Genomic DNA, 26126 nt, shown 5'->3' with positions numbered 1-26126 from the left:
CTGCCATGAAAATAACATTGCATCTGACAGGAAAATAACAAATGAAAATAACATTGCATCTGACAGGAAGATAACAAATGACTGAGTTCAAGCTATGCCAATTTCTATTCTCAAAAGCTGAACATAATGATTTATATACCATATAAGTAATCAGGTGATGCAGCAAAATGGTATAGTGTGTAATAATAGTTGTGATGTATAACAGTTCAATAAATATAATTTTCAAACGTTTTGTGTTTTATGTTATGTAAAATAATGTATTCATAACCATCCATGTATCACATTTTTATTACATGCATATAAGATATTATAAACTTACATAAAATTTATGTAATAGAGTTACTTTGAATATTCATGAATCTGGTAGTTATCATATCAAGAAGCATTTCATTGTTTAGTTTCAGCACATGATTTTACTATCAATTTATAAAATAACGTGCAACAAATATTCAGAATTCTACAACAAAGAAACTGGAAGAAAATTGGAAGTCTGATACCCTGATGTTTAAAAAACATCCAACACATGTATAATTAATGCCATTGCAGCAAAGAACCAAACATCAGAAGCTACATATCTTAACTGAACAAAAAGCCCCACCCTAAACCAAAATTTCACCTTGAAACTTGGATCCTTTGATCCCAGCTCAGAAAAGGAAACATTCAACAAATTTTAAGAAACCAGTAGAGAAATAAAAATAAATATCTAAATTAAATTATTACCAGACTCCAGTCAATACCTAATAATACCCATCACATTTGCAGGTATCTTTGCATAGACCCAACACACCAGCATCCCAAATTTAGTGAAGATCTATCACCTGGAGGTGAATTAGTGGTAGAAAATGCAAAAATGTCCATAAAAACCACAAAATGCAAAAATGAAAACTTTTATGTACCCCTAACTGGCATATCCAGAAATTTGAAAAGGGGACCAAGCCTAAACATTTGTATTTGCATATAATCTTTACTTATTTGTATAATATTTAAACTTTATTATTTCCTTTATATTGGTTAAATGAGCATTATAGTATAAGTAATTTAAGTTGTAAGATATGAGATCTTGAATTCCTAGCTGCAGGTAGGTACAGACAGCATTTACCTTAAAAAATGCATGTAAGGTGAATCGGCAAATTTATTTAAGAAATAATTTCAACTTTCAGGTTCAGTAGAAACATACTTTACCTTAAAATAATGTAATAATCATGGAATTCAAGAAGTATTTACAATTTACAGAATTAGTTACTGAGATATTACAATGAGTTAAAAACTTGTAAACAGATAATTGTTCAACCATTTGCTAGCAATTAATTCATAATTCAGAGGAAGCTAAGACATTTAATCCCATGCAAAAACTCATTTATAACTTCATCATGATTAAGAGTCAAATGATGGTGGACATAAAGCAGCACCAGTTCATTTAATTTTGGTTTATTCATAGTGCTTTGCAGGTTTGACTTCAAGTATTTCAGAGAACTGAAGGAATTCTCATTGATGGCAGTGGTAAGAGAAAGTGTTGCTGAAGTTGAAATTTTGGATACTATGAACAGGATTTTGAATGAACTAGATGTAAGTTAAAGATAAAGAACATAAAACTGCAAAACATTATATAATGAAATAAGGAATTACAAGGAAAAACTGGCGAAAAATAAAAATACATGTCAAAATGGGATGGGAAGCATGGCCACATGGGTCCTCCAACTTGGCTATGCCAGTGGTACCCCCACATGAAGCTAATAAACCTTCATATCAATTCTGGTGAAGATCCATCCACATCCTGCAAAGTAGTTAAATGGGCATACAACAAAGAGCACTGTTATATTTATATAAATAAGACAAAACTAAAAGTTACACTGAACTGATGAACCAGAGATAATATAAGTACAATAATAAATAAAAAATCATAATGCAAAGCATTTAAAATATAAAAATATTAAATGCATAAATCCCCTTACAAGTCTTTTCAAGAAGAAATCTGTCAAAGGTATCAATAATTCCACACTCGGTTCCCAATAGCGAGAAAGACGCAGACAACAGATCAAAACTCCACGAAGATCAAGCTCATTTTTTTGCTGAATCTGAAAATATTTTGTAAAAATAATTTTCAGTTAAAAGAAAATTTCTCATTAAACATTTTACAATAATTGTCAAACAACAAACTAAACACACAGTAAAAACAGCACGAACTACGATGGTTCATAAAAATGATAGTTTACAGACACATTACTCTGATGCTCATAATTTCTTTTTCAATAAATAAGTTAGTTGATGTTCAATACACCAAACAGTTATGTAGTATTGTTTTTATTCAAACAACTTAATATCATATTCCTAGCTTCCAAATTCCAACACTATTACTTGATACACATTTTTGATAATATCTTAAATTTTTAATATATTCAGGCTTTGGAATAGAAAATAAGAAAGCTTTTTAAATATGTTACTTTCAGTCAGATGGTATCATTTACATTAATGATTACAAATTTCACATCTTAACATTACAATCATTACACTTTGGGTTCCATATACTGTTGTTGAATTAAAATATAACTTATGCTTCTACAGATGTAAAACTTTACCAAGACTGAATAAATTCAACCTATTATTACAAACTGTTTGTAACTTCATGACTTCATTGACTACAGAGTCCATAATATAAGCTACACAAATTATTTTTTATAAAAGTACCATTTATACTGCAATTCTTTATACTAATTACCACCTGCAAAGTGTGTAATTTGAAAGACCTGAAATATTTCATAACCTGAATCATGAACATCTTATAAATCTTGTAGTAAATAGACTCTAGTTATATGGGTCAGTGAAAAATAATGATTCTATTTCATAAGGTTAAACACAGTGTTCAAAGAATCATATAAAGATACGAGTTATATATATTCAAGAATAAGAGTGTAAAATACTAAACAACAACAAAAATAACCAAAATTGTGGGAGCTGTTATGGCCTGCTATGGAGTTAAGAAGCAAAGAACTAGCATGTTAAGCTGGATTTCAGCACATTCTCAAATATAACTGACATTTTCTCATAATTTGCCATTTGAGTTTTTCAGACACAAGATTGTTTTTAGTAATGAAGAAGGTGATTGGTTCACTTCTGCTACAATAATTAAATTTGTGGATGCTAAGCATTTCTGTTAAGACCAAAAGATACTCTTTAATACCAGTATAGAGATGACATAAAGGAATAGAATACCTGAATTATAAACAAAAATACTTTGTTGAACTCATATCAACAATGAAATATTTTCAAAAAGTGCACTGAAGAATGAAACAATTGATTTTGCAGAATTTTAACTTAACAGTGCAATTTTGCTCTGTGCGATGGATGCACTTCACTTGACATCATACTGTTACAGGATAATACTGTATGACAAAGATATCAGAGGATTTCAAGAACAGCATCAGCAACTCAAGTTTATAATATCACTTCAATATAGATAACAAAAAATCTAATCTACTAGTCTCATGAGATAGCCAATAAACAACAGTTATTTTGTCTATATGACTGTTTTCATTTAAGATGAACAAACTTGAATTAATTGAGAAAATTAAAAAAATATCATAAAGGAAATATTTTGATTTCTGCACAGTGGAGTAATAAAAAATGCTAATATTGATTAGTTGAATATTTTCATGATATTTACTGATTTAACTGTAATTTTTTTATCACTGGACTGCTGGAACAATGAAAAATGCCAATAATTAGAAATTAACATTTTCCTTACCTGAAAATGTATTTCCAATAGATCCCAAACTATTACCTGCAAATCTACTTTTGATATTTTATATATACCACTAAGTACCAGCTATCTCCCACCTTAGACACATTTTAATGTGAACTGCACTAAAATGATCAATAGGAGGGTGATACACCCACCATGTGTAGTAGATCCCCAGAAGTATCTGCACTCAAAACTAACTTTGTTCTTAAATGAGGAAAGAATAATGCCCACTAATAATGTGAAGTGGATGTTTGTTAGATACACACAAATGGTTAAGATAATGCAAGTATTATGGTTTAGATGGCATCAGTATAACATCAGTGTTGAATTTAGTTATTTTTAAAAGCAACAGTTTGTTGCAGATTTGCTTATGTAACCATGTATAAATCACATGTGGTTCAGTTGTTGTGATTTAACATCATTTTACAATGTTACAAATTTTTCCCAAAACACCAACCTAAAGCATCCATAGTCTGGATAAAATGGGCCAAAAGAAAGAAAGAAATCCCTCTATCTTGAAATAAGGAATCACCACAAGTGGTTAAGATAAGAAAGGCCAATGAAAATATGCTAGTTTCCAATCTTTCAACAAAAAGACAAGAATTAAACCTCAAAGAAGGACAAAGGGCCCTCTTAATGGGTTTCTTGTCCAAAATGTCCAATACTACAGCCTTTAAGTGCAGCAGATGCTGAAGATCAGAAGGAGTATGAAAAGGAATGGGAAAATGAAACAGAGGAACAGACAAGAAATGGAAATAAAGATTGTGTATAACAACATGAATGACTTGCACATCAGCTGCAAGTAGGGTCCAGAAGTCTTAAACACAGAAACAGATATGCTGCCACAGGGTATAAGCTAACTGTATACAAAGGGAAGTAACTCACCAGCATGATGTGTGACAACCAACTCAACAGCAAGAAGAAAACTAAGAGAAGAAATTAGGAAATACAGAGAGTTGGAGGGTTAATAAGATAAAAAAAAAGTGTGGATTCTTGAGGTTGAGAGAGACAAGAAATCAAAAAGAAATGTGGCAATTAGTGCTGAGCAGCCTAATCTAGAGTCTCCAAGGTATTAGGAACACCTCCAAAAGCTTCAGAAAGAAAAAAAGGTGCTGGATGGAGGCAATAATGAAGATAAGGAAGGCATACAGCAGAGAAAACAGCATCATGCCCTAGAAGGTTGAAACAAAAAAAAAATAGGAGAACATGAATGCAAGTTTGGAAAATTATTGGAAAATACTAATAATAGATTTAGAAAAAATTAAAAACTATAAAGATTATGCTACAGTGCTTTAAAGAGGAGATGAATAAAGATTGGTTGGCATTTTATAGCACAAAGCAATGAGGCTATCTGCACCAAACAACCAGTAAAAAAAATTAAAAGTAAAATTATTAAAATTCACAAAATGAAATCAAGTTAAAACAAAACATAGTTTAATTTTTGAATTAAAAACTTATATAGCATTAAATCCAATTTTTATACCTAGTTTATAGCAGTAAGAGAGAAAGTAATACAAGTTTTAAAATACTTTCTGTAGCATAATTTTAATTATTATAACTCACCAGGATGACTAACAGGTAAGTTCAAACATCAGCATTAGTCACCTGAAGGTGGTTTTTCTAGTCCTGGTTTTGAGTTATTTGACGTCACTGCCATTTTCTAATTTTGTATCGAACTAATTTTACTTTAATTTGTAAAAAGGAATCGTGTGAAAAAAAGAAAATGTTTAATTTATGATTTAAAAACTTAAATAGTGCTAAAAAGGCCAATAGCCTTTAAAAAACTAAAAACAGTGTCACTATTGTCTAGTTTCTATCAAATTAGAGCATGATATATCTTTAACACGAGAGTGATCTGCACCCCAGATGATGGAAGAAAGAAAATGGAAGATGTTCAGTGCTCTTGTACATTTGACCCATAGCTGCTTGATGTGTGGAATAAAGGTCAGCTTACGGTCAAAAATAAGACCTAAAAACATAAAATCTCAGGGACCACAAGAAGCACAATTTCACCAACATGTAGTCCAGGATTGGGTGAATACCCCACTGGCAGGAAAAGTGCATACAAAGAGTTTTAAAGAGAGAGAAGTTAAAACTGGTTGCTGAATGTGACACTCAAAACACAGCCCTGAGGGACTCAAATCTCCTGTAGGAAAGAACGAGAAAGTGTGAACCCCAAACGAATTTGAAACTGGCAGCCCATTAAAATACTTTTAATAAAAAATGGGCAAATGGTCACCTAGTGCAGGCCTTGCAAAATGCCATACCTCCACATAGTGTCATAAGCCTTCTCAAGGTCAAATAATACTGATACAAGATGTCGTTTGAGAAAGGTTTCTCTGATCAACATTTCAAGTCGAATCAGATGGTCCATGGTGAAACACTGTCTTAGGAACCTACACTGGATGGGTGAGGGGAGGTTGTTTGATTAAAGAAACCAAACAAGACAAGCATTAACAATCCTCTCTCAGGTAGTCTGAAGGAATCTTGGGATCCTTTCCAGGCTCAGAGAAAGGTTAGATAATGGCCTGGTGCCATGCATCAGGAAAAACATTATCCTGCCAGATCCAGTTAAAAACAATTAGAAGAACAGCAAGATAAGCAGGAGATCGAAGATGCAGCATAGTTTATAGTTTATATCATTAGGTCTGACCAAGGTGCTGCCAGATTGAAGAAGAGCCAATCTGAGTTCCACTAGTGTAAAAGGGCTATTAACAATAGTAGAGACAATCAGCCCAAAAGGAAAGAGGTGATCACTCTGCCCAAGTCTTCATAGCTAAGAAGGTGGAGGATAAAGCAGAAGTACTAAATACCTGATAAAAGTTTTCTCTGAGAGTATTAGTGATCCTCAAAGCTTCAGTTATTTCCTTGCCATCAGAGAGTAAAATCGAAATTGGGACAGAATTATACTACCTACTGACCTTTCAAATCTTGGAACTGGTGGTAGAAAAGATGCTGGTTGTGAATTTAATCCAAGATTTCTTCTGGCTTTGATGTTTTACCTGCCAAGCATGTACATGGGCTCACTGAAAAGCAGTGCAGTTTGAGAATGTGGGATAACCTATGAAAGGTATCCCAGGCCCATTTTTGAGCCTTCAGTGCCATGTGGAAAGACAGGGTTCCACCACGGACAAGGATATCGTGGAAAATGTTTCAGGGTTTTAGAAATACATTATGCAGCTGCCTGGATAATACAGTAAGTTAATGCAGCCATGCAGTTGTCTAATGAAGGCTTACAGAGGATGGCAGGATTAAGTTCCACGAGAGCAGGGAAAGAGGGTCAGTTGGCTTGATCCTGCTTGTGTAACACAAGTCTGGTGGTATCAACCACAACCAGTCTCTCTCAAAATTATCACTGTCTCATGGGTTACTGTCAACCAGTGGGAGAATAGTGAAGGGGAGAAAACTGAGAAATCAAAGAGCAGTAAAAAACTGACTATATGCATAAATATAAGAACCAGTATTGAAGAGAGAAAGGTTGTGATCAGACAGCATACACTTTACAGAGCATCTCTTCCATTCAATATCAGCACCTCCCCAGAGGGGGATTATGTCCATTAAAGTTAACCGTGATTAAAAAGGAAGATGGCAACTGTTCAATGAGAGCATCAAGATCTGATTGATCATAAGTCTTTCCAGGAGACAGGTAGAGAGAACAAACAGTGATGGTGTGACCCAAGAAAAACACTGATGGCTATGGCCTCAAAGGGTGCATCAAATGGCAAAGACAGGGTGAGCACATGCTGATCAACCAACAGTGCCACCCCTCCATGCACTCTTCCATCACACATCCTGTCATTTCTGAACAAAGAAAACTGCCGAAAGGTGACTGTATCAGCAGGTTTCAGAAATGTTTACTGGAAGGAAAGACACACAGGATGGTAAGAATAAATCAGTGTTTTAATGTTATCCAGATAATAATGTAAACCTCGATAGTTCAACTGTATTAAAATGGCCATTTTTATTTATATGTAGGCAAATTGGGTAGAGAGCCTTTCTGTTTATGACCATGTCTTTTTTCTTTATTTTCCTTATTCGAAGAGGTCTATTGACCACTATGGATCCTTCCCTAAGTCAATTGGGCAGGTCTTTGTCATTGGAAATAGATTTCAGCAGCTGAAGGCGTGAACGAATGATCTTTTTGCATCTCAGAGCCAGAGAAAAAAAATGTACCCAAGAAAATGTCCATACCCAGAACCAAAAGAAGCAGATCTGGGGGTTTATTGGAATGAATGGTAGGGACAGAGATGGATGTTGGCATTGATTCATTAACTTTCTTAACTATAGAGGTTAAAAGACTTTTCATATGCTTTGAGGACAACTCTTTCAGAGAGATCTGTGTGCATTCTCACTGTAGCAATGGAATGAAGTGCAACAGCATACATCCAAGGTCAAGTGGTGGACAGTAACTTTCAAGCCTCATGGTAAGAAACATTTCAAGACGTTGCACTTTTCTTTCTTCCACCTGCTTAGAGCAAGAACAAAAGTAGTATGGGTGAAAGCCATTACAATTAATGCAATGAGGGCCTGTTTCACATTCACAGGCATTGTGACCTTGCCACCACAATAAGTACACATTAAGGAACCACGACATAATATCTTCAAGTGATTGAACTGCTGACACTGAAAACATCTTAGAGGGTTCGGAATATATGGCAGAGACCTTGCAATTAAGAAAACCTGCCTTGATAGTGGGAGGTGGATACAGTAATGTAAATGTCAAAATTAGGGCATTAGTCAGCATCATAATGCTATCTTTGTGATAGATGGAGATACACCTCACTGCATGAATTCCTTGGGTGGAGAAACCAGCAAGGATCTCTGACTTGGGAATGTTCTTCAAATCCCTCTCAACAATAACTTCTTGTGATGAATTCAAAGTAGCAGGGGGAGCTGCATCAATGGTTATATCCCCAATGGCCTTTGAATGCAATAGAAGTTTACTGGGTTTAGGAGTGGATGTTTCCAGCAATATGTCACCAGACCAAAGCTCTTTGACTGACTTAGGGGAGCCAGCAAGTCACTTATGAATAAAAGAGAAACATTTGCCCAAAAAATTTCTCTGAAAGAGAATGTAGTATAAAAAAATGAGATACAGGTATTACAGTGGTTGAAGATTGCTGCTCAGGATTTTCAAACATGGTCATTTACCGATAAACTGTTTTTTTACTATTTTATTTAAATGTTTATTTGGGATCCATAATAAAGAAAGAATATTTTGATGCCCACTGTTTCCACCAACCATGGAAACATCAGATACAACATCCACAACACCTGTTGAGAACATACAACACTGGTACTTGGTTGACCATAGCCCAAGTCAACTAGCTGATTCACTGGGAAGTGGGCACCCCAAGGCTGCCTGCTTATGTGAATTCTAGGCCAAAGTTGTGTGTTATGGGTGAAGCATTTAACCACTAGGATCTTCTCTTCCCCTTTACAGGTGGTCGTCACACATGGCAAACACATGGGTGGATGTTTAGAACTCTCTCTGGGAGTTCCCCTCACCACGTATAGGAATCCACACTGAGTAGATGAATAAAGAATCAGTAACAATGGAAATGTATTAGAAAAATGCAAAGATAAGAAAACTGTACATTCCAGAACTGTTGGAAAAAGGAGTTAGCTCTAAAATAAGTAAAATGAACTCTAAGGATTGAAAATACAAGAATAGGAAATAATGGTCATAAATCACAGCAAAGGAATTCTGGAGTCTAAAAGGACAAGGTATTTAAGATTGTGAATTAAGCTGACTCAGAAATATGCACATGGACACATGTCTAAAGGGAAGGTGGGGAGGCAAATAATCCTTAACACTAGATATGTAGTGTACAATGGAAAGAATCAAAAGATATAAGGGTATGACAAATTAAAGAACAAACATGATAGATCACATCAACATACAGATTTGAAGAAGGAACACCATTCTACACACATAAAAAAGGCCAATTGCAAAGCCAGGAGAGGTAAAAAGTCACACAAAATCATTGTTCTCATAGTTAGATTCAGAAAAAGGGGAATTTACTTCCAACATAGGAATATAGAGATACAATAATAAAGGCATTAAACAATTGTAAAATGTCCACCATAAGAAATGAGGCGAAATAAGGCATTGCTGTCAACAAACCTCACTAAATCAAACAACGGTTAAAGTTCAGTGAATATATACATTTATGAAATAGCCGAAGATAATAACTAAATCGATTTCAAGGTCAAATGCTCATTGAGATTTATCACTTATGAAGAATGTGTTGCCTTTCTAATGATGAAGGAGTGTTGTAATGCTAGTGCAGTTCACATCTCACATGTAAAATAGTTCAAGGCTAGCAGTCATACGAGTGTGTGTGTTTCTCTTATAGCAAAGCCACATAGGGCTATCTGCTCAGCCCACCGAGGGGAATCAAACCCTTGATTTTAGCGTTGTAAATCCGCTGTACTAGCAGGGGGCAGCAGTCATACGAAGAATACCTACTGTGTGCAAACAGATATTCATATAATTTCAGAATTCTAGTTCATTACTTTCATGACACTAATATAACCAATGTTCATAGGTAATCAGCTATAATCAATTAATCACTTTTCTCCCAGTTCCACTTAAATTAGGCAGCTGTCTTACTTGATTTTGTAGAGCTTGGTTCACTAGCTCCTTGGCATCATAGTAGTTGCTCTGAACCTAGACATTAATATTCCAGAAACATCTAAGTTTAAATAAGCAAATACCACTGAAAATATAAACACAAAATTTTTGCTTTATTAAATGTTAACATTGTCGTTTACTAACTTACCATTCAACACTTTTGTTGCTTCTTTCAAACATGACTGGCTATTAATAACAAAACTAACATAATAGATTAACTACTTAGCTTTAAATATCTAACAACATAACTAAAAACAATTTATATATATATAAATGCACTCAACACGATGTAAACTTCCTCAAGACATAATAATACATGGATATATTACTAAATTACAAGTATTAACCAAGAGCATAAGTTAAATTTTTTTGTTTTTCTAATAAACATTGTTAAGCAATATGCTTCCAAAATTTGATTATATCCTCTTGAAATGTAAAATTCATAGAAAAAATATCTAAATGTACTTTTCATCTAAAATCTGCCACTTCTACTTAATAACTAGTCAAAAACAGTTTTAGCACTTACTAAATTTCCATATCTTGGGTGTCCTGTGACATTAAACTGATAAAGTGGTACAACATTAGACATTAACCATAGACAGAAGCTCACTGAATTATCACAGGGAAATCTATCAGGTATTAAGTAAAATATGTTGAAACCTAAAAGAAAAATATGCTTCAAATAAGTTTCACAAAAATGTGTGAGAAACAAGACAATGCATCAATCTTTTAAATGCAGGATATCTCATGGTTTAATTACTGAAATTTATGAGTATGATGAAATTAGTACTATTCTATGATATTGGAAGTATTCTAGAAAACCACGGTGCTTCTTTTCAACTGGGTATTTTAAAACCTTTCATAAATAACCATCTTTCTCATCTAAAAATCTTACATTACAATTTGACTGTTAAATACTGATAGGGTTTCTAGAAAGTAAAATATACATTCACATCACATATTCAAAGGTTTAAAAATAAAATACTAGGTTACTACAAATGGCATGATTTAAAAATAGCAAAAAATAAACCTTTTTTGGTATTTATAAAGAACTAATTGAATGCCCATCATATTTTGGTAAATGCTTAATTATGTACTTTGGAAAATGTGTTTTTAATAATTATTTTATTGACATATTTTGTACAAATGAATAACATAATAAGAATATATAGATATATAAATTCTTTGTTCTTCATTTTTTAGTATTTCACAATAAATAATGTTTTAAGTATTTATTCTGTCATTACTTGTGTCATTATGTCCTCTGATATTTTACAGTTGCATAAGATTACATGTAATTTAAAAGTTTAGATTAATTTATAAAAGTAAACAAGTTTTAGTAGGAAGACCTCTATAGCATGAAAACAATGGAAAATTTAAAAAGTTAACATCATATGAATATTAAACTTACTATAAGATTTGTCATATTTTAATTTTATATATATGATTCAAATTGAATTTGGGACACATTTTGTGTATCCATAAACATCATTTTTTTGTGGAGCATTTCTTTACTATCTGCACTCTTCAAGATATTGAAGTGACACTTGTAAACAGTAGTAAAGGGTTGATGATTGATTATATGCAGTGTTTCGGAACATGCTCTTAGACAACATATTGTAGAGCCCACACAGTCAAAGTTATACCTTGGACATGTAAAATTATACACAATATAAGGAGCAGTGCATTATATGAATCATGTCTTTAAATTTAAAATAATTACTTAAATAAAATACAGCTTTATTTTAACAATTATTAACAATTCTAAACTTAATTCTGTACAATGGGTAAAAATAAATAGTAGAATTCAATAAACGTTTTTTTTTTTTATTCTCAACCTGTTTGTAAATTTTTGGAGTGTTAAAAGCTTGCAAATAATTCCTAATAACTCTATTAATTAATTGCACAAGAAAACTATTTTTGTGTAAAACAACCTTTATGTTTATTATTTCTTCATTGAATGAGGAAAAAACTTAATTATGTTTTAAGCCTGATGAATCAAATTAGGTTTTTTTAAATGAAAATGTAAAAGGTATCAAAATGAAGATATTACCCAATAAAAGTTGGCTCATGATAACAGTATTAAAACTACCTAAATTAACAAAATTGGTACATAATAAAGGTAATCTATTAGCTGTTTGTTCTTAAAAACTACAAAAGTAGCATCAACACATCTTCTATAGTATAAAGGTTTAAACTTTTCTAAAACGTTTTTAATTACATTTCTTTGTAATAACTACAAAACAAATCAGTCAAACATGGTGAAACATTTGAACCCACAGACATCCCCATTAAACCGTTCAAAATAATAACCATGAATAAACAAAACTGACTCTTTAGTGATAACTTCTAATACTTTTATAAAAAAATAGGTTCAGTTATACACCTAACAATTTTGGAAAATTAAATTACTACTTACTTCTATTACTTCATTTAATAGTAAATTTGTATAAAAGAACTCAGCGGCAAGACTTGCAATGTAAACAGGTTCATCAAAAACCAGTTAAGATAAATTTTTAGAAAATTGAAAACTATTTTTTATCTTAAGTTTGTTAGTTACATGAGATTAAAAATAAATACCACTAAAAAATCTGCTAACTTATAAGTGAAGGTACCTATAATTATCACATTCAATCTAATGGGACAGTTTATGTATTTTACGCAACTCGTAAAATATTCCATAATGTGAACCAACTGGCCTAATTATATTTCAGATGATAACAGATGTCAGATCTTTTTTTGTAACTGTTGGATCTTATTCTAATATCTTAAATTTGGTGTTATAATTTGAAATACTTAAAACCTTTTCTACATAATCTTTTTTATTCAAAATTACATTATCTTTATCTAGTTTAAGAATTACTAAAATATCTAGTGAGCTAAGATGTCTTACAGCAAAAATTCTCTTTATACAAGTTCTTTTGAACTTTCTTCAAGTCAAAACTACTGAATCCTGAAAGTATTAAACCTGAAATTACAGTAACTACATCATGTAAGGAAACATTTTCTTCACCTTCACCTTTTAATTTCTGTTATAACTATTAAGAACTAGAAAAATAATTCACATAATCCAATTTTTTATGGGTAATTGAAAAGTTTGAACATTGTGATAATACAAAACTGTACCTTTCCACCATTTTAACATCTCAATATTCTTCATGATAATGCATATGCTTGCTTTCAGTTTTAACATAAACCATCTTCAGGCAAGGATCAGTTCATAGTTTTAGAAGCTTATTCTTAACATGTATATGTGAATGGTTGCGTAAGACCTTATTGTTATTGTGGAAAATAGATAAACGTTGCTCGAGCGAAGGCCTTTTCAAATGGGTTTTTTTCTCTTATAATATTATGAAAGAATATATTAGGCCTCTACATCACAGATTAAATACTCAACTCTACCTTGGGTGAAAATAAATCATTTTCATAATAAAATGACCATAAACTATAAATACTAGTAGCACAAAATTTAATTCAGTTGTGTAGGATGTTTAAAACACAATAAAATCTGTTAATATCCTCAAATTCATAACAATTTATTTTAAACCTAATTTCAGATTCAAATTTTTTCCACTAAAAAGATTGTGTAATGGCTGTCCATTGTTCACATCTCATCTACCTATATACGTGCAAAGATTACAAGGCCCATTATAACATTGAAACTAACGTCACCTTAAAGTACTAACATTTCACTACATAGATATTTTAATAAAAACTGGTAAAAAAATTAAAAACCTTTCTAACTCTGCTATATATAAGCATAAAAGACATTATTTATCTTTGTAACTTTAAAATCCTCTGAAATACTTCCTAAGCTTCTGATAAAAAAAGAAAAGAGATATGCTGTCTATAAAAACTTCTTCTTCTAGATCAAAATACTACAAATTCTTCTTTGGATTTATACCTATTTTAATATTATTGATTTCATTCTTGTTACATACTGCTCAACTTCTGTTTTTTCATTCAACTTGTATGCTGTTATTTATTAGATTACATCAATGTGTGCTTTTATATATCTTTAGCTTTCTGAAAATTCAAAAATATGTAATAATAGCTTAATGTAATTAAATTCACATTATTATTCATTATTAATAATGTACACACTGTTAATTCTATGTTTAAAAATTTTCTAAGTCTGCAACGGACTATATATTACATATGCAAAGAATTTTTTTTTTTAAATCTTAACATGAAAATCACTTCGTACTCAAAGCAGTCAACACTAACTCCACAAATTCATGAAGAAATTTTAAGGGAGACTTAATTAAAATATCCAATTTTTTGTTTACAAGATACTCTTAATGCTTACTGAAAACATGCAAAAAAATATATTAGATGTTATAGTATGGATACTCTAAAACTTAATTTGGGGTCGTAAACTCAGCCAATCTGACAAAGCCCATAGTGAGTGTATTAAGCCAAAAAATCAGGAGAATACTACATTAACAATTAAGTTAATGAAAACTGATACTTCAACTCATCCCAATCTCCAACTTCTAGGTCATCTCACCTTTCTATGGTGAGGGTAAGATGAAATGGAGGAGATAAGCATCAGCTTGACTTTTGACCTCTTTATATTATCTGAAGTTTTGTCAAAGAAGCTCATACCTTTGATCTATCCCCAATACAGTATGATGCCTTCAACACCCTAAGCTATCAAATATGTACATTTTCATTTTGTGTATCTCAGAACAGCTGGTACGGGTATCAAAACTTTTATTGATAAGGAGAAAACAATGTTTTGACCTTTTTTGGTCATATTCAAGTTAAGAAAGAAGAGTTTGAATGTGACCGTTGTAGGACACATCTCTTAGGGACAAGAGTAGAAATAGGATTGTAGGGGGCATTACAGGTGGATGTTAAGTTATTAATTAGTACAGGTATAAAGGTTTTCCTTTATATTGGTTTTAATTGCTGTATAAATGGGGCTTTTTTTGATTTTGCATTTGTTTCCCTACTTAATATCTGAGTGTTTCTATGGTTGTTTTTATTTGACTTGCAGTGTTCAAAAATGTGTGAAGGTGTTTTTTTGTGTTCTTTGAATCTAGTTTCCATTTTTCTGCTTGTTTCTCCAATATAGAAGTTGTGGCAGTTGTTGCATTGTATTTTATAAATTATGTTGGTGTTGTGTTTGTCAGTGTAATTTTTCATGGTATGGACTTCAGTTTTGTACCTGGTTTTTGAATAAATTTGGTGTTTGTTGGAATGTTGTGTTTTGTTATAAGTTTTTTGCCAAATGTTGGTTATTTTATCGCTGATGTCTGGAACATATTGTATGCAGCAGTATAAGGTTTTGTAGTTTGTTGTATCTTGGGATTTATTGTTGTTTGTAATTCAGATACTAACTTGGTCTTAAGATTCCACATCTACATTTGTTTCCCTATATATTTAAATGTACTTCAATTCTGAAAAACTTACTTTAATCCATATAACAAAATTTGGATAAATGTAAATGTTCTTAAAAGAGAACATCTATGTAAATTAAATATGCACCTGAATAAATTTTGGTAGGTGAGAACCGTACAAATACACATACATATATACACTGCTGTTCAAAATCTTAAGGCCAATGAACATAAAGAAAAAATACGCATTTTGCGTTGTTAGACTCAACCACTTATTTGAGTAGATCTTCAAAAGATAAAAATAAAAAAAGGAAATTAAAAATTAAAAACTTTTTTGCATTTAATTGGGAAAATGTGAACACTATGAAATTAGTCTAAATACTAGCTGGTCAAAAGTTTGGTCAAAAGACCATACCAAAAAGAAGTCCTAAACAGGGTAGAAAATGTCCAATAAGACATCTTAGTAATGAGTTGCACGGCCATCATTGCAAATAACTTCAAACATTTACTTTGGCATGGTCGACATAAGTGTTTGCAGAAAGCTGGCTGGAATGTTATTTCAAGTGGTGAAGATGGCTTCACGAAGATCACGCACTGTTTGGAATTGATGTCCATTTCTATAGATTTCCCTTGCCATCCACCCTCAAACATTTTCAATTGGGTTAAGTTCAGGCGAACACGCTGAATGGTTCAAAAGAATCGCGTTACTCGCCATGAAAAAGACCATTGTCCTGTGAGCATTGTGGATTGCAACACTCTCCTGCTGAAAGATCCAGTCATTTCCACACAAGCAAAGGCCTTCAGTCAAAAAGGATGCTCTCTCCAACATGCCAATGTAGCCAGCTGCTGTTTGATGCCCCTATATAACCTGTAGCTCCATTGTTCCATGGAAGGAGAAAGCACCCCAGATCATGATGGAACCTCCTCCATTGTGTCGTGTAGAAAATGTCTCCGGTGGGATATCCTTATCATTCCAGTAACGTTGGAAGCCATCTGGACCATCCAGGTTGAGTACTTTCTCATCAGAGAAGAAAACCTTCGTCTACTTTTCTACATCCCATGTTTGGTGCTTCCCGGCAAAGTTTAACCGAGCTGTTTCGTAACGTGGAAGGAGACATGGCCTTTGAAGATGTTCTCTTGTAGATGCCATCTTATTGTTCTTGAGCTGCATTCTGTGTCTGTTAGGGCCTCAATCTGGTTCGATGATCAGCTGGCATCTTGCCCGACAACCCATCAAATCTTCCTGCTCAACAATGGTGAAATTTTCTTGAGCCGACCATTTGAAATTCTTGTTCTGTATCCCCCTTAGGGTCTTTTAAGAAATTTGCAACAGCAGTTTTACTATGCCCATTCTCACCAGCGATGAAACATTGAGAGAGACCTTGTTTTTGCAGCTCAACAATTCTGCCACATTCAAACTCTGTCAACTTTTTAGACTTTGCCATGTTTTTACCCAATGTAACACAGGAGATGTCAGTGGGAGATGTTGGCAACGCTAATGCTTGAACACAAATGACTAAATTTCGTTACGTATTTACTGATTAACGCTTCATTTCAGCATGGTCTTAAACTTTTGACCAGCTAGTATTTAGGCTAATTTCACAGTATTCACATTTTCCCTATTTTTATTTTCCCTTTTCTTATTGCCATCTTTCAAAGCTCTACTCAAATAAGTGGTTGAGTCTAACAATGCAAAATGCATATTTTTTCTTTATTTTGGCCAGCAGTGTATATTATAAAAAATAAAGATGTCAACACTAGTTTATGTTAATTTTTCTTCTCATTTGCAGTTTTACAAGCTTCAAAAAAGTTTTAAATTAATTACTTCTGACTTATAAAATAAATTATTTAATATTACTTCAGAAAATGTCAAGAAAATTTTATACATATAAATACTAAAACAGTTACTCAGTCGGTACAAGAGTTAGCAAGTAGGTTTAGTTTGCAGAGTTCTTGCCAGCCATCAGTTCATAATTAAAATATACACACTATCTAAACATTCTATTCGGACTATAAACTGTTAAATTGCAGCATATTTATTTGAAATTTTGAAAACCTATACAAAAAAGGTTAACTCACTTGTCATTTCCTTCACATTTGGCTCTGCTGCAACTGATTTCAAAGTTATCAGTTCTTTAAAAATACGATGCAAATACACCCAGAAGAACTGAAATCAACCAAACACGAAATATGAAAAAAGCACATAGATCATATTCATTACACCACAATGTTATCAATCATTCCATTTCAAAAATCATAAATGCAGAGTCAAGAATTATAGCAATCATGCATTCCTTACACTACAATATAAACTTATTTTTAAGAATTCAATAACCTTTCTAATGTGAACATTATATATCAGAAAGGAAAGACAACTTTTACCAAAACTTGAAAACATCAAGTTTTCTTAAAATTAGCTTCAACTTGTGTGTATGGCCTTATGTAGTATAGCAACAAACTAATTTTTAAAAAAAGTTTAAAAAACAAACTACTATCTAGCACAAAAGGAAACTAAATGTAAAAATAATTTAAACGGACAACTGCCTGGTGAGCTATTGAAGGGCATATTTTTCAAAATCTATGATACTGAGAAATGGATTAAGGACTACACTTTACAGAAAATGTCTGCCATCACTGATGTGATGGTTTTGGATATGGACTACTGGTTCTGTACAATACACCAAAGTTAATGTTGTATTTCTCCTCTTTATGTGCTTTCTGAAGTCCATCAACAAATTCCAAAGTCTCCATGAGGAGCTTTATTAGTCCTAAGGCTAATGATATCATTTAGTATACTATGATGAATTTGGAGTTGTTTGTAAACATAATAGAAAATCCTAGACATTTGCTTAAATCATGCTTAATGTGCTCAGCATTTTAAACCTTGCTATCATTGTCATAAGAATAACTGCATCACATGCAACCTTTGAAGAATTGCATGGGAAAAATGTAGTCTACAGTATTTCTTGTGGCACTTGTGAAAAAAACCAATATATATGGAAAACTGAGAGACCAGTAAAACAGCATTGCATCAAACATCTCTATCCTACAATCATGGGTGAGACTGATTAAAATGCAAGTGCAGCACATTTTGTTAATTAAAACAGAGTGCCTAGAGTCTAATCTCCCATTTAGTATTAAAGTAGAAAGAAAATGCAACAGCTTCCTAGACAGGAGGTATGAAAAGTTCCTTCTCATCAGATCTGAGAAGACTTCATTCAACAGGAATAGAGTTTCCACTTTAAATGGTCAATTTAATGTACTGAGCCAAAATATTAGGACAAGAAAATATTTTGACATTCTTTCCATTTTATGAGATTAATTCTTCCATGCAATGGTCTGTCCATGTAGCAGTTAAAAAAAAACTACTTCAGTCTCCAAAATTTATCAAGAGACTGAAATTCACTAAAACATACAAAAACTGGACTGTTTATAACTCGACAAGTTTTTTATGGATAGATAATTACAAATTTGAAATACTTAGTTCAAAGAGTAGGTTGTATATCCAGTGAAAGAAAGGTGAAAGACATCTCAATGTATAGTACCTATTTTAAAGTATATATTTCAAATATGGTGCCTGATATTTATATCATATGGTTTTATTTTATTAAAATGAAAACTTAACTGTCCAAAATATGGCAGTAGTTTTCTTCCTCTTCAGCATAACCAGGAAGTAGTATTTGCAAAAAATCCAAGTGTGATATAAATGCATATCTTAAAAAGAGCAGACATGAGGAGTATAACATAAAACAACCTCTTTCTGGTAAAATCTTTAAGTTAGATATTACTCACGTTTGTATTTTAAAAGCAAAACTAGAAACATATAACAAATATAATTTTAAAGATAATATCATTTGTTAAAATCAAATATATTATTTCCTGATTTTTAATCATATACTTCCTATTATCATGCCCCATAGATATGTTTCAATATAAAATTTTAAAACTTTTTTTTTACTAAAACTCAAAAATATAGAGGTTTGATTGAGTAGAGTTTATTCAAATGATTTTGATTGTGTAAATCAGCAAGTCCTCTATTAACCACAGCTGATATGAAGTTGTGGTAAAATGGTATGTATCAGAACTACATATTGATTTTGTTTGGCAGTATTTAGATTGAGTATTTAAGATCTTACCAAACATGGATATTCTTTTAACTTAGAGTGTCACACAATATGCAACATATGGATAAAATGTGTATCACACAATATACAATATATGAATGTGTCTCACAGCATCAAATATTACAAGAAAATTATACAAAAGAAAGATGTGAAGAAGTTTTATGCACTTTCAAATTCTGGGTATAAACAAACATCAAATGACTAAATGAGTGATATTAAAATCTGTAATGTTATCACTGACAGTATTGGTTCACTAACTGGGCCTAGCTATGCAATGCTGGCTTGAATATAAAATATGACATCTACAAATACAAGATTCACAAGCTCTAGATAATATAAACTTATAAACTGAAGTCCATCACTTTCAAAACAGATACTAATCAATGATGATGATGATTCAGAGCACATACTGATGATCAGAACAGATGCAAGGTTCTTCACATGCTTGTAGTATGTGTAGCTATTGCTCATAGTAATATTGGAGAGTCCAAATAAATGGGTATATGTGTATAAATTAACATGAAAGTAACAAACCACAACTCCATTTTTGTGATTTATTTTGCTTTATTTTACATCTTTTTTTTCTCAATTGTCAGCAGAAACAAAAATTTTCAACTCAGAAGACACTGACGTCCTATTTTGAAACAGCAGAAAAAAATCCTGACAATTACAAACATACTCTTCCCCTTTAAACTGCACAAAATATATTTTTAAGGATTGTATATTCCAGAAAAAAATGCTATATATTATAGTAATATTACTGTGTTAAATAAACACTCAATATCATTGACAAATTATTCATTTGTGTTCAGTCACGTATGTCAACTTGTTTCAAATGAATGTTAAAAATGGGTGACAAAAAACATCTCAGAAATTCATATTTGTTACAAGTTGTTTGAAAAGTTGCATTTCAGCACTCCCTTTTAAGGATCCAAACACTGCTTAACACGCTCTCTACTTTCAACTCATTGTGCATTATAACTGCATCAGTCAACTCTGTTGTAAAAACAACCATGTAAAGTAGAGTGCTGATTAGTTGCTATCCTTTTGGCGAGAAATTCTAAATTAAAGATAGTTATGCTGGAAACATAGAGTAATCAACCTGGTCATTTGTGTGTTGCATAAAGTGCAGTTCAAGTTGAAAATAGCAAGCACAAAAAATATATTAATTGAAGGTTTGTGGTATTACAGAGCTATTGACATAAATACAGTATCACCTCCCTGTTAGCCAAGAAGACATCTTGTAAAGAACAACAGGCCTTCACTGACCTCATTCATGGTTACCTACTCAGTAATCCCATTCATTTAACTCTCAGTGAAATCAAAATGATATTCTTTGTTCAAAATTAAACTTTCGTACAAGACAAAGGTGTAAAATTGTTCCTGAACATCCCAGATAAGAAAAGTCAGCAGATCGCCATATTGTACTCTCTTCCTTCAAATTAAATTCCTAACAGCTTTAAATAAATGTGAAGGAAAGCATATACTTATTTTTAATTATATATTCAGAAGATTCCCAAGTAACAGCAGTAGAAAAAAAAGTCAAATTAATATTTCAAGTAACAATTGATGGATGTATAACAGTTAAAATCAGAAAAATCAAAATTCAAATAGAAATGTATACAGCACTACACACAAGATACTCTATAATGAGAACACATGTAGTACAAATACAAAATAATGTCAGACAAGACAGAATATAATTTGTGCTTTAATTATAAATGAAAAATAAGGTATACAAAATTTTAAATAATTACAACTCACTGTAGAACCACTTAAGACATAAAATTGTGTATTCTTTCACACAAGAACATTAACTGTCCCCGTAAGGTAAGTTACAAAACAAAATACAATTACAAAACATTCACCCGAAGGAGGGAGGACTTTTTTGTAATTTATCCTTGGACGTGTAGAATTATTTTGAATAACTGTGACTATAAAAAAACAAGTGAATTTAGTTTGTGACTATTTCCACGCCAGAACTGATTTCTTAAATATTTTCATTTATAAGTGTGTGTGTCTAAGCAAATAAAATTTTCTACAATTAGGTCATACACTTCTAACATTTCACCATTAAAATCAACATGTCAATACCCTTTTGACCTGTATTATCAGAGGTTGTCCAGAAGGTTGTAAGGATTGTTTGGAAAATTAATATGGAGACACAAAAAAAGATCCAATTAAAACAATACTCATGTACAAAGACCCAATTACACGAATTTTGATGTTTTTACATCCTATTTCTTTACAAAAAGTACAATTATTGTTTACTTGGCAATTTTGCATCTTTATTCAACTAATTTTTGACATCTTATTTCCCAGGAAGTTTAATTACATTAGAGAAAAAAATAAGCCCAAACCAAACAAATGGTTATATAGTATCTTAAATAAACAAACAGTCAAGTTAAAACTTTTAAACAGAAATCTTGGCCAATCACATTCAATGTTTTCATCCTAACCAGCTTGGCTTGCTGACCACATAGCCTGTATTAAGGATAGATTTGCATTGAAAATCTCACACATACTACTGTATCATAATACATACACAATGCCTGAGTGCTGCACATGTACACACACACTGTTGATATGTTATCCATAAGCATAGTTTGTATTAACCCAGAGAGAGGTGAAGCTCGCCTTGTTTATTGTTATTCTATTTCATACAGATCAAAACTTTCATAAAATTGTATTGCCAGTTATCATGCTGCCTGAAACAAAGTACATTCCACAGTAGGACTTTAGGCAGACTTCTATATCACATCAAAACAACTTTTTTTCCATCTACACATGCTCTGATGTGTAATAGTTGAGTGTTGAGCCCTCTACAAGTAAATCACCTGTTTCTCAGGTACTGTATGAAAAGAACCTGAGAAGACACTCTCAAGAGTAGTGGAAGCAGCTGGAAATAAAACACATCTGCAGAACTGTTACAAAATTTATAACTGCATTACTGTAACAGAAGTCTTTTTGAAATACTACATTTAGAATACAATACAACTTACACTATTCATTGGCTTGTTAGGGACAACAAAATCTGCCAACTAATCTCTTATCCTTAGGGCACAGCAGTAACCAATGGCTGGTTAACCAGTTTCAAACACCATGCTATCAGCTCTGTCATTCCATTCCCTAAACTTTCCTACAAAGATGTTACAGATTTCCTTTGTGCAGGCTTTTTACATTCTCTCACCTCAATTTTCAAAACACAAGTACAGCTAAAAACAACTATCTAGACTCATTTCATCACATGTTTAGAGCCAAAGTTATTCATGGAATAACATCAACACATGCTTAAGTTATCTATATTTCAGTAAAATAATTTAAAAATGTGATGAGTGTAATATAAGTAATCATGAAAATTAATCTATCCCTTCATATGTTGTCAGTTTGCCAACCACTAACTTCTCACACTCTAAAGCACCCTCTATGCACTATTTAATAAAATACTGTCTGAATAATGTGAAATTCTGGGCAAAACTTTTACTGTGAAATACCATACAATATTTAGAAAAATAAGGGTCACAAGTCTCTTTTATCATTCAGATGTTTTGAATTCCTAGCAATAAACTCCATTTATACAAAATGATAATATTCTAGAAACTGTATATACCAAAATCACTTATACTAACTGTTGAAACCTAATGAATTTCAAAATATATACATGTGTAAGTACACATGGTTTAACTCAAACAGTACATTTGAAAGATTGCAGAAATACTGCACAAGAGACAGAAGTTGTTACACTTCATTATGAAAAATGGCTAATCCAGCATTCATCAAACATGGGCAGCAATCCTCATCCACTTTCCTCATGTTACTCCATGGAGTGTATTTCCAGGGCGAACATCTTTATGAAGTGAAATACCAAAAGACATACCGATAAGCAAAACATCTCATCTCAGTGGTGGGTGGATTTGACACACAAGTGTTACAATGTGGAGTTAAGAATAAGTATACTTGGTCAAGCAGCAATCACCACAAAGTGGAAGGCTAAATTGTGTGAAAAAGAACCCCTGCAAAAAAAAGTAAAAAGAAGGAGAACTTACCCACTTGTAAAGAAACTGTGGAAGAGCAAAATGGCAACAAGAGAAAGACAAAAATCCAAAGAACAGGAATGGCTAGGTGGTAAAGATAATGAGCATTGGTCCACATACCAGTATGAATAACGCTCTCCCAATGGGTGATGGAAATGAGCAGCCTGGAACACGGTAAGGTGGTGGATTCGATGTGACAAGATATGAAAAAGGCAACAAACATTTGGTGAAAGGGACGAATATGTTCGGCAAATAATATTCATAAAATCCAATTCACAAGGGGAGCATGTAAATGGACATGAGCCTGGAAGAAATTCAAGGGAATATAGAAACAGGAATGGGAACCACAGAAGGAAGCAGTGTGCACTATGTAACAGTGGAGAGTCCTAACTATGCTGAAGAGGCAAGCAGGGTCAGAATGGTTATAAAGATGTGATATGGAAAAAATAAAGATGGATGTGAAAATGGAATGACCCTTTCGAGTAGCTGAACTTTTTGAGGCGAAAAGACCACACAAGAACTGCAAAATAAGGTAAAACATCAAATGTAAACACATACAAATGATAATGTCTGCAGAAAAAATGATGTAGGGAAAGGGTCTGTAAAGAGTGGTGAGAGAAGGAATAAGTTGGTAAAGGTTAAAACAGATGACATTGAGGTTTCAATCAGGAAGAGAGGCAGGACACGGAGAATGAGTGAGGCTGAGCAAACAAAACAAAACAGAAAGGACTGGTGAATGGAAGACACAAGAATAATAGAAAAATAAAACTTTTGCTTATGTATATGATATTGGTAAAACTTTTTTTATCATGCAATGTGCAACCCCCAACTTCATGAAATTTTTTATCATCTGTGCATGTAGATTTACAATAGGAGTCACAATTTTTTGTTTTGCCTCTATTCTCCATCACTGATAACTTTATTTTTCTCCAATCAAATGAACACAAAAAATAAGGCAGTTGAATTTGTTGCATGTAGGTGAGCAAAACAAAGGTGAAGATGTCATGCAGATTTGACATTTACAGAGTTATAAGGTAATGAACAGCATCAGACACAGTTCTGTATTATCAGGGTTTCAAGACTCTACCTAATGTTGAAGCAAAAGTGTCATTTGTGGCCAGAAATCGAGAAAAACCTGAAAAAATGTTTTACGTGGTGTTATTTGTTTACAAATATGCAGGGTGCAGATATGACGTCACGAATACATCACATGCGGATCTAACTGTTTTTCATGAATTACAGAGTTACAAAGTGATGAATAGTGTCATCATTAATTATCACTTTGCTCACCAGTAACTTAGGAAGTGTCTTTTGTCCTTCCCATGTTTTGTTTTCTTCACGCAAGAAAAAAAAATTGAACACAGATTACCATACAATGTTGCAAATCGCTCATAGCCATCATGTAATATCATACTTACCAACTGCTGGTACCCCAAATAAGCAGTGGTGTTATGGGTAATCGGCTAGTATCATGTGAAATGAAACTCAACTCCGGTATCCCAAAAAGTCAGGAATGCCCCAAAATTCTCACAGAAAAGAAACTGTACCAAATGTACCAAACATAAAAGGGAGCACTGACTTAAAAGGTTTTAACAGAGAAGCCACTTTGGCAAGGAAAGGGCCAACAAAGAGAGACATGCCAGAATGGAAAAACAGGATTTTCCAAAACAAATTCAGAAAAACTGGGGTACTAATTCCACAAAGAAACAAATGAGTCTGCCTGTTGTGAGTCTAAGTAATGAAATGCAAAATGAAGATACGCCAATGTAGTTCATCCAGAGTAAGTGGGAGTCATCTTTTTCCTGACTCCCAAAAGTAACCAGTCATCAAAACAACTCACGTGAGCCCAATATCTGGTAGGAGAAAACATCAGATAGTGTCCCACTGGTTCACCAATGAGAAGGGCAGGTAATGAATCATATGAAATGTGAGACAATGAGAAAATATAACATACCAGATTAAGTCGACAAAGGGAGGAGGCCTAAGCACCTCTACCCAAATTAAACTGTGAGGCATAGGCACGAGAAGGAAACAAGCTGTCCAAATTCTCATCATCACATTTAAACACACCAGCATGTGGTACAAGAATAGTCATCATGCACAACAGAAGACTGCATAAAGTTGGCTCTCTCTGAACTCAAGCCATTACTTCTTGAGCTAAATAAACTTCACCTGATGCCATTCAATTGGAAGGAAGAACAGCTGTAGTAATCACAACAGCAATGGTACTTGCAACTTGGAACTGTG

General features: G+C 32.7%; 1 protein-coding gene across 9 annotated transcripts in view; it reads right to left on the bottom strand.

The window, feature by feature from the left end:
* Nucleotides 1–26126, bottom strand: part of LOC143239982 (protein MMS22-like) — a 213586-nt gene that overhangs the window by 111211 nt on the left and 76249 nt on the right. For all 9 annotated transcript variants that reach the window (XM_076481705.1, XM_076481707.1, XM_076481706.1 and 6 more), the window contains 4 exons: nucleotides 17801–17888; nucleotides 10903–11036; nucleotides 10356–10412; nucleotides 1953–2075 (listed from right to left, as the gene is read on the bottom strand). In XM_076481705.1, coding sequence (XP_076337820.1) covers nucleotides 1953–2075; nucleotides 10356–10412; nucleotides 10903–11036; nucleotides 17801–17888 — 402 coding nt within the window. The remainder of the gene's footprint in view (nucleotides 1–1952; nucleotides 2076–10355; nucleotides 10413–10902; nucleotides 11037–17800; nucleotides 17889–26126) is intronic.

Source organism: Tachypleus tridentatus, chromosome 13 (assembly GCF_004210375.1).
Source record: "Tachypleus tridentatus isolate NWPU-2018 chromosome 13, ASM421037v1, whole genome shotgun sequence".
Classification (NCBI taxonomy): Eukaryota; Metazoa; Arthropoda; class Merostomata; order Xiphosura; family Limulidae; genus Tachypleus; species Tachypleus tridentatus.
The sequence above is the reverse complement of the archived record's forward strand: the minus strand, read 5'-3'. Positions and strand labels throughout refer to the sequence as shown.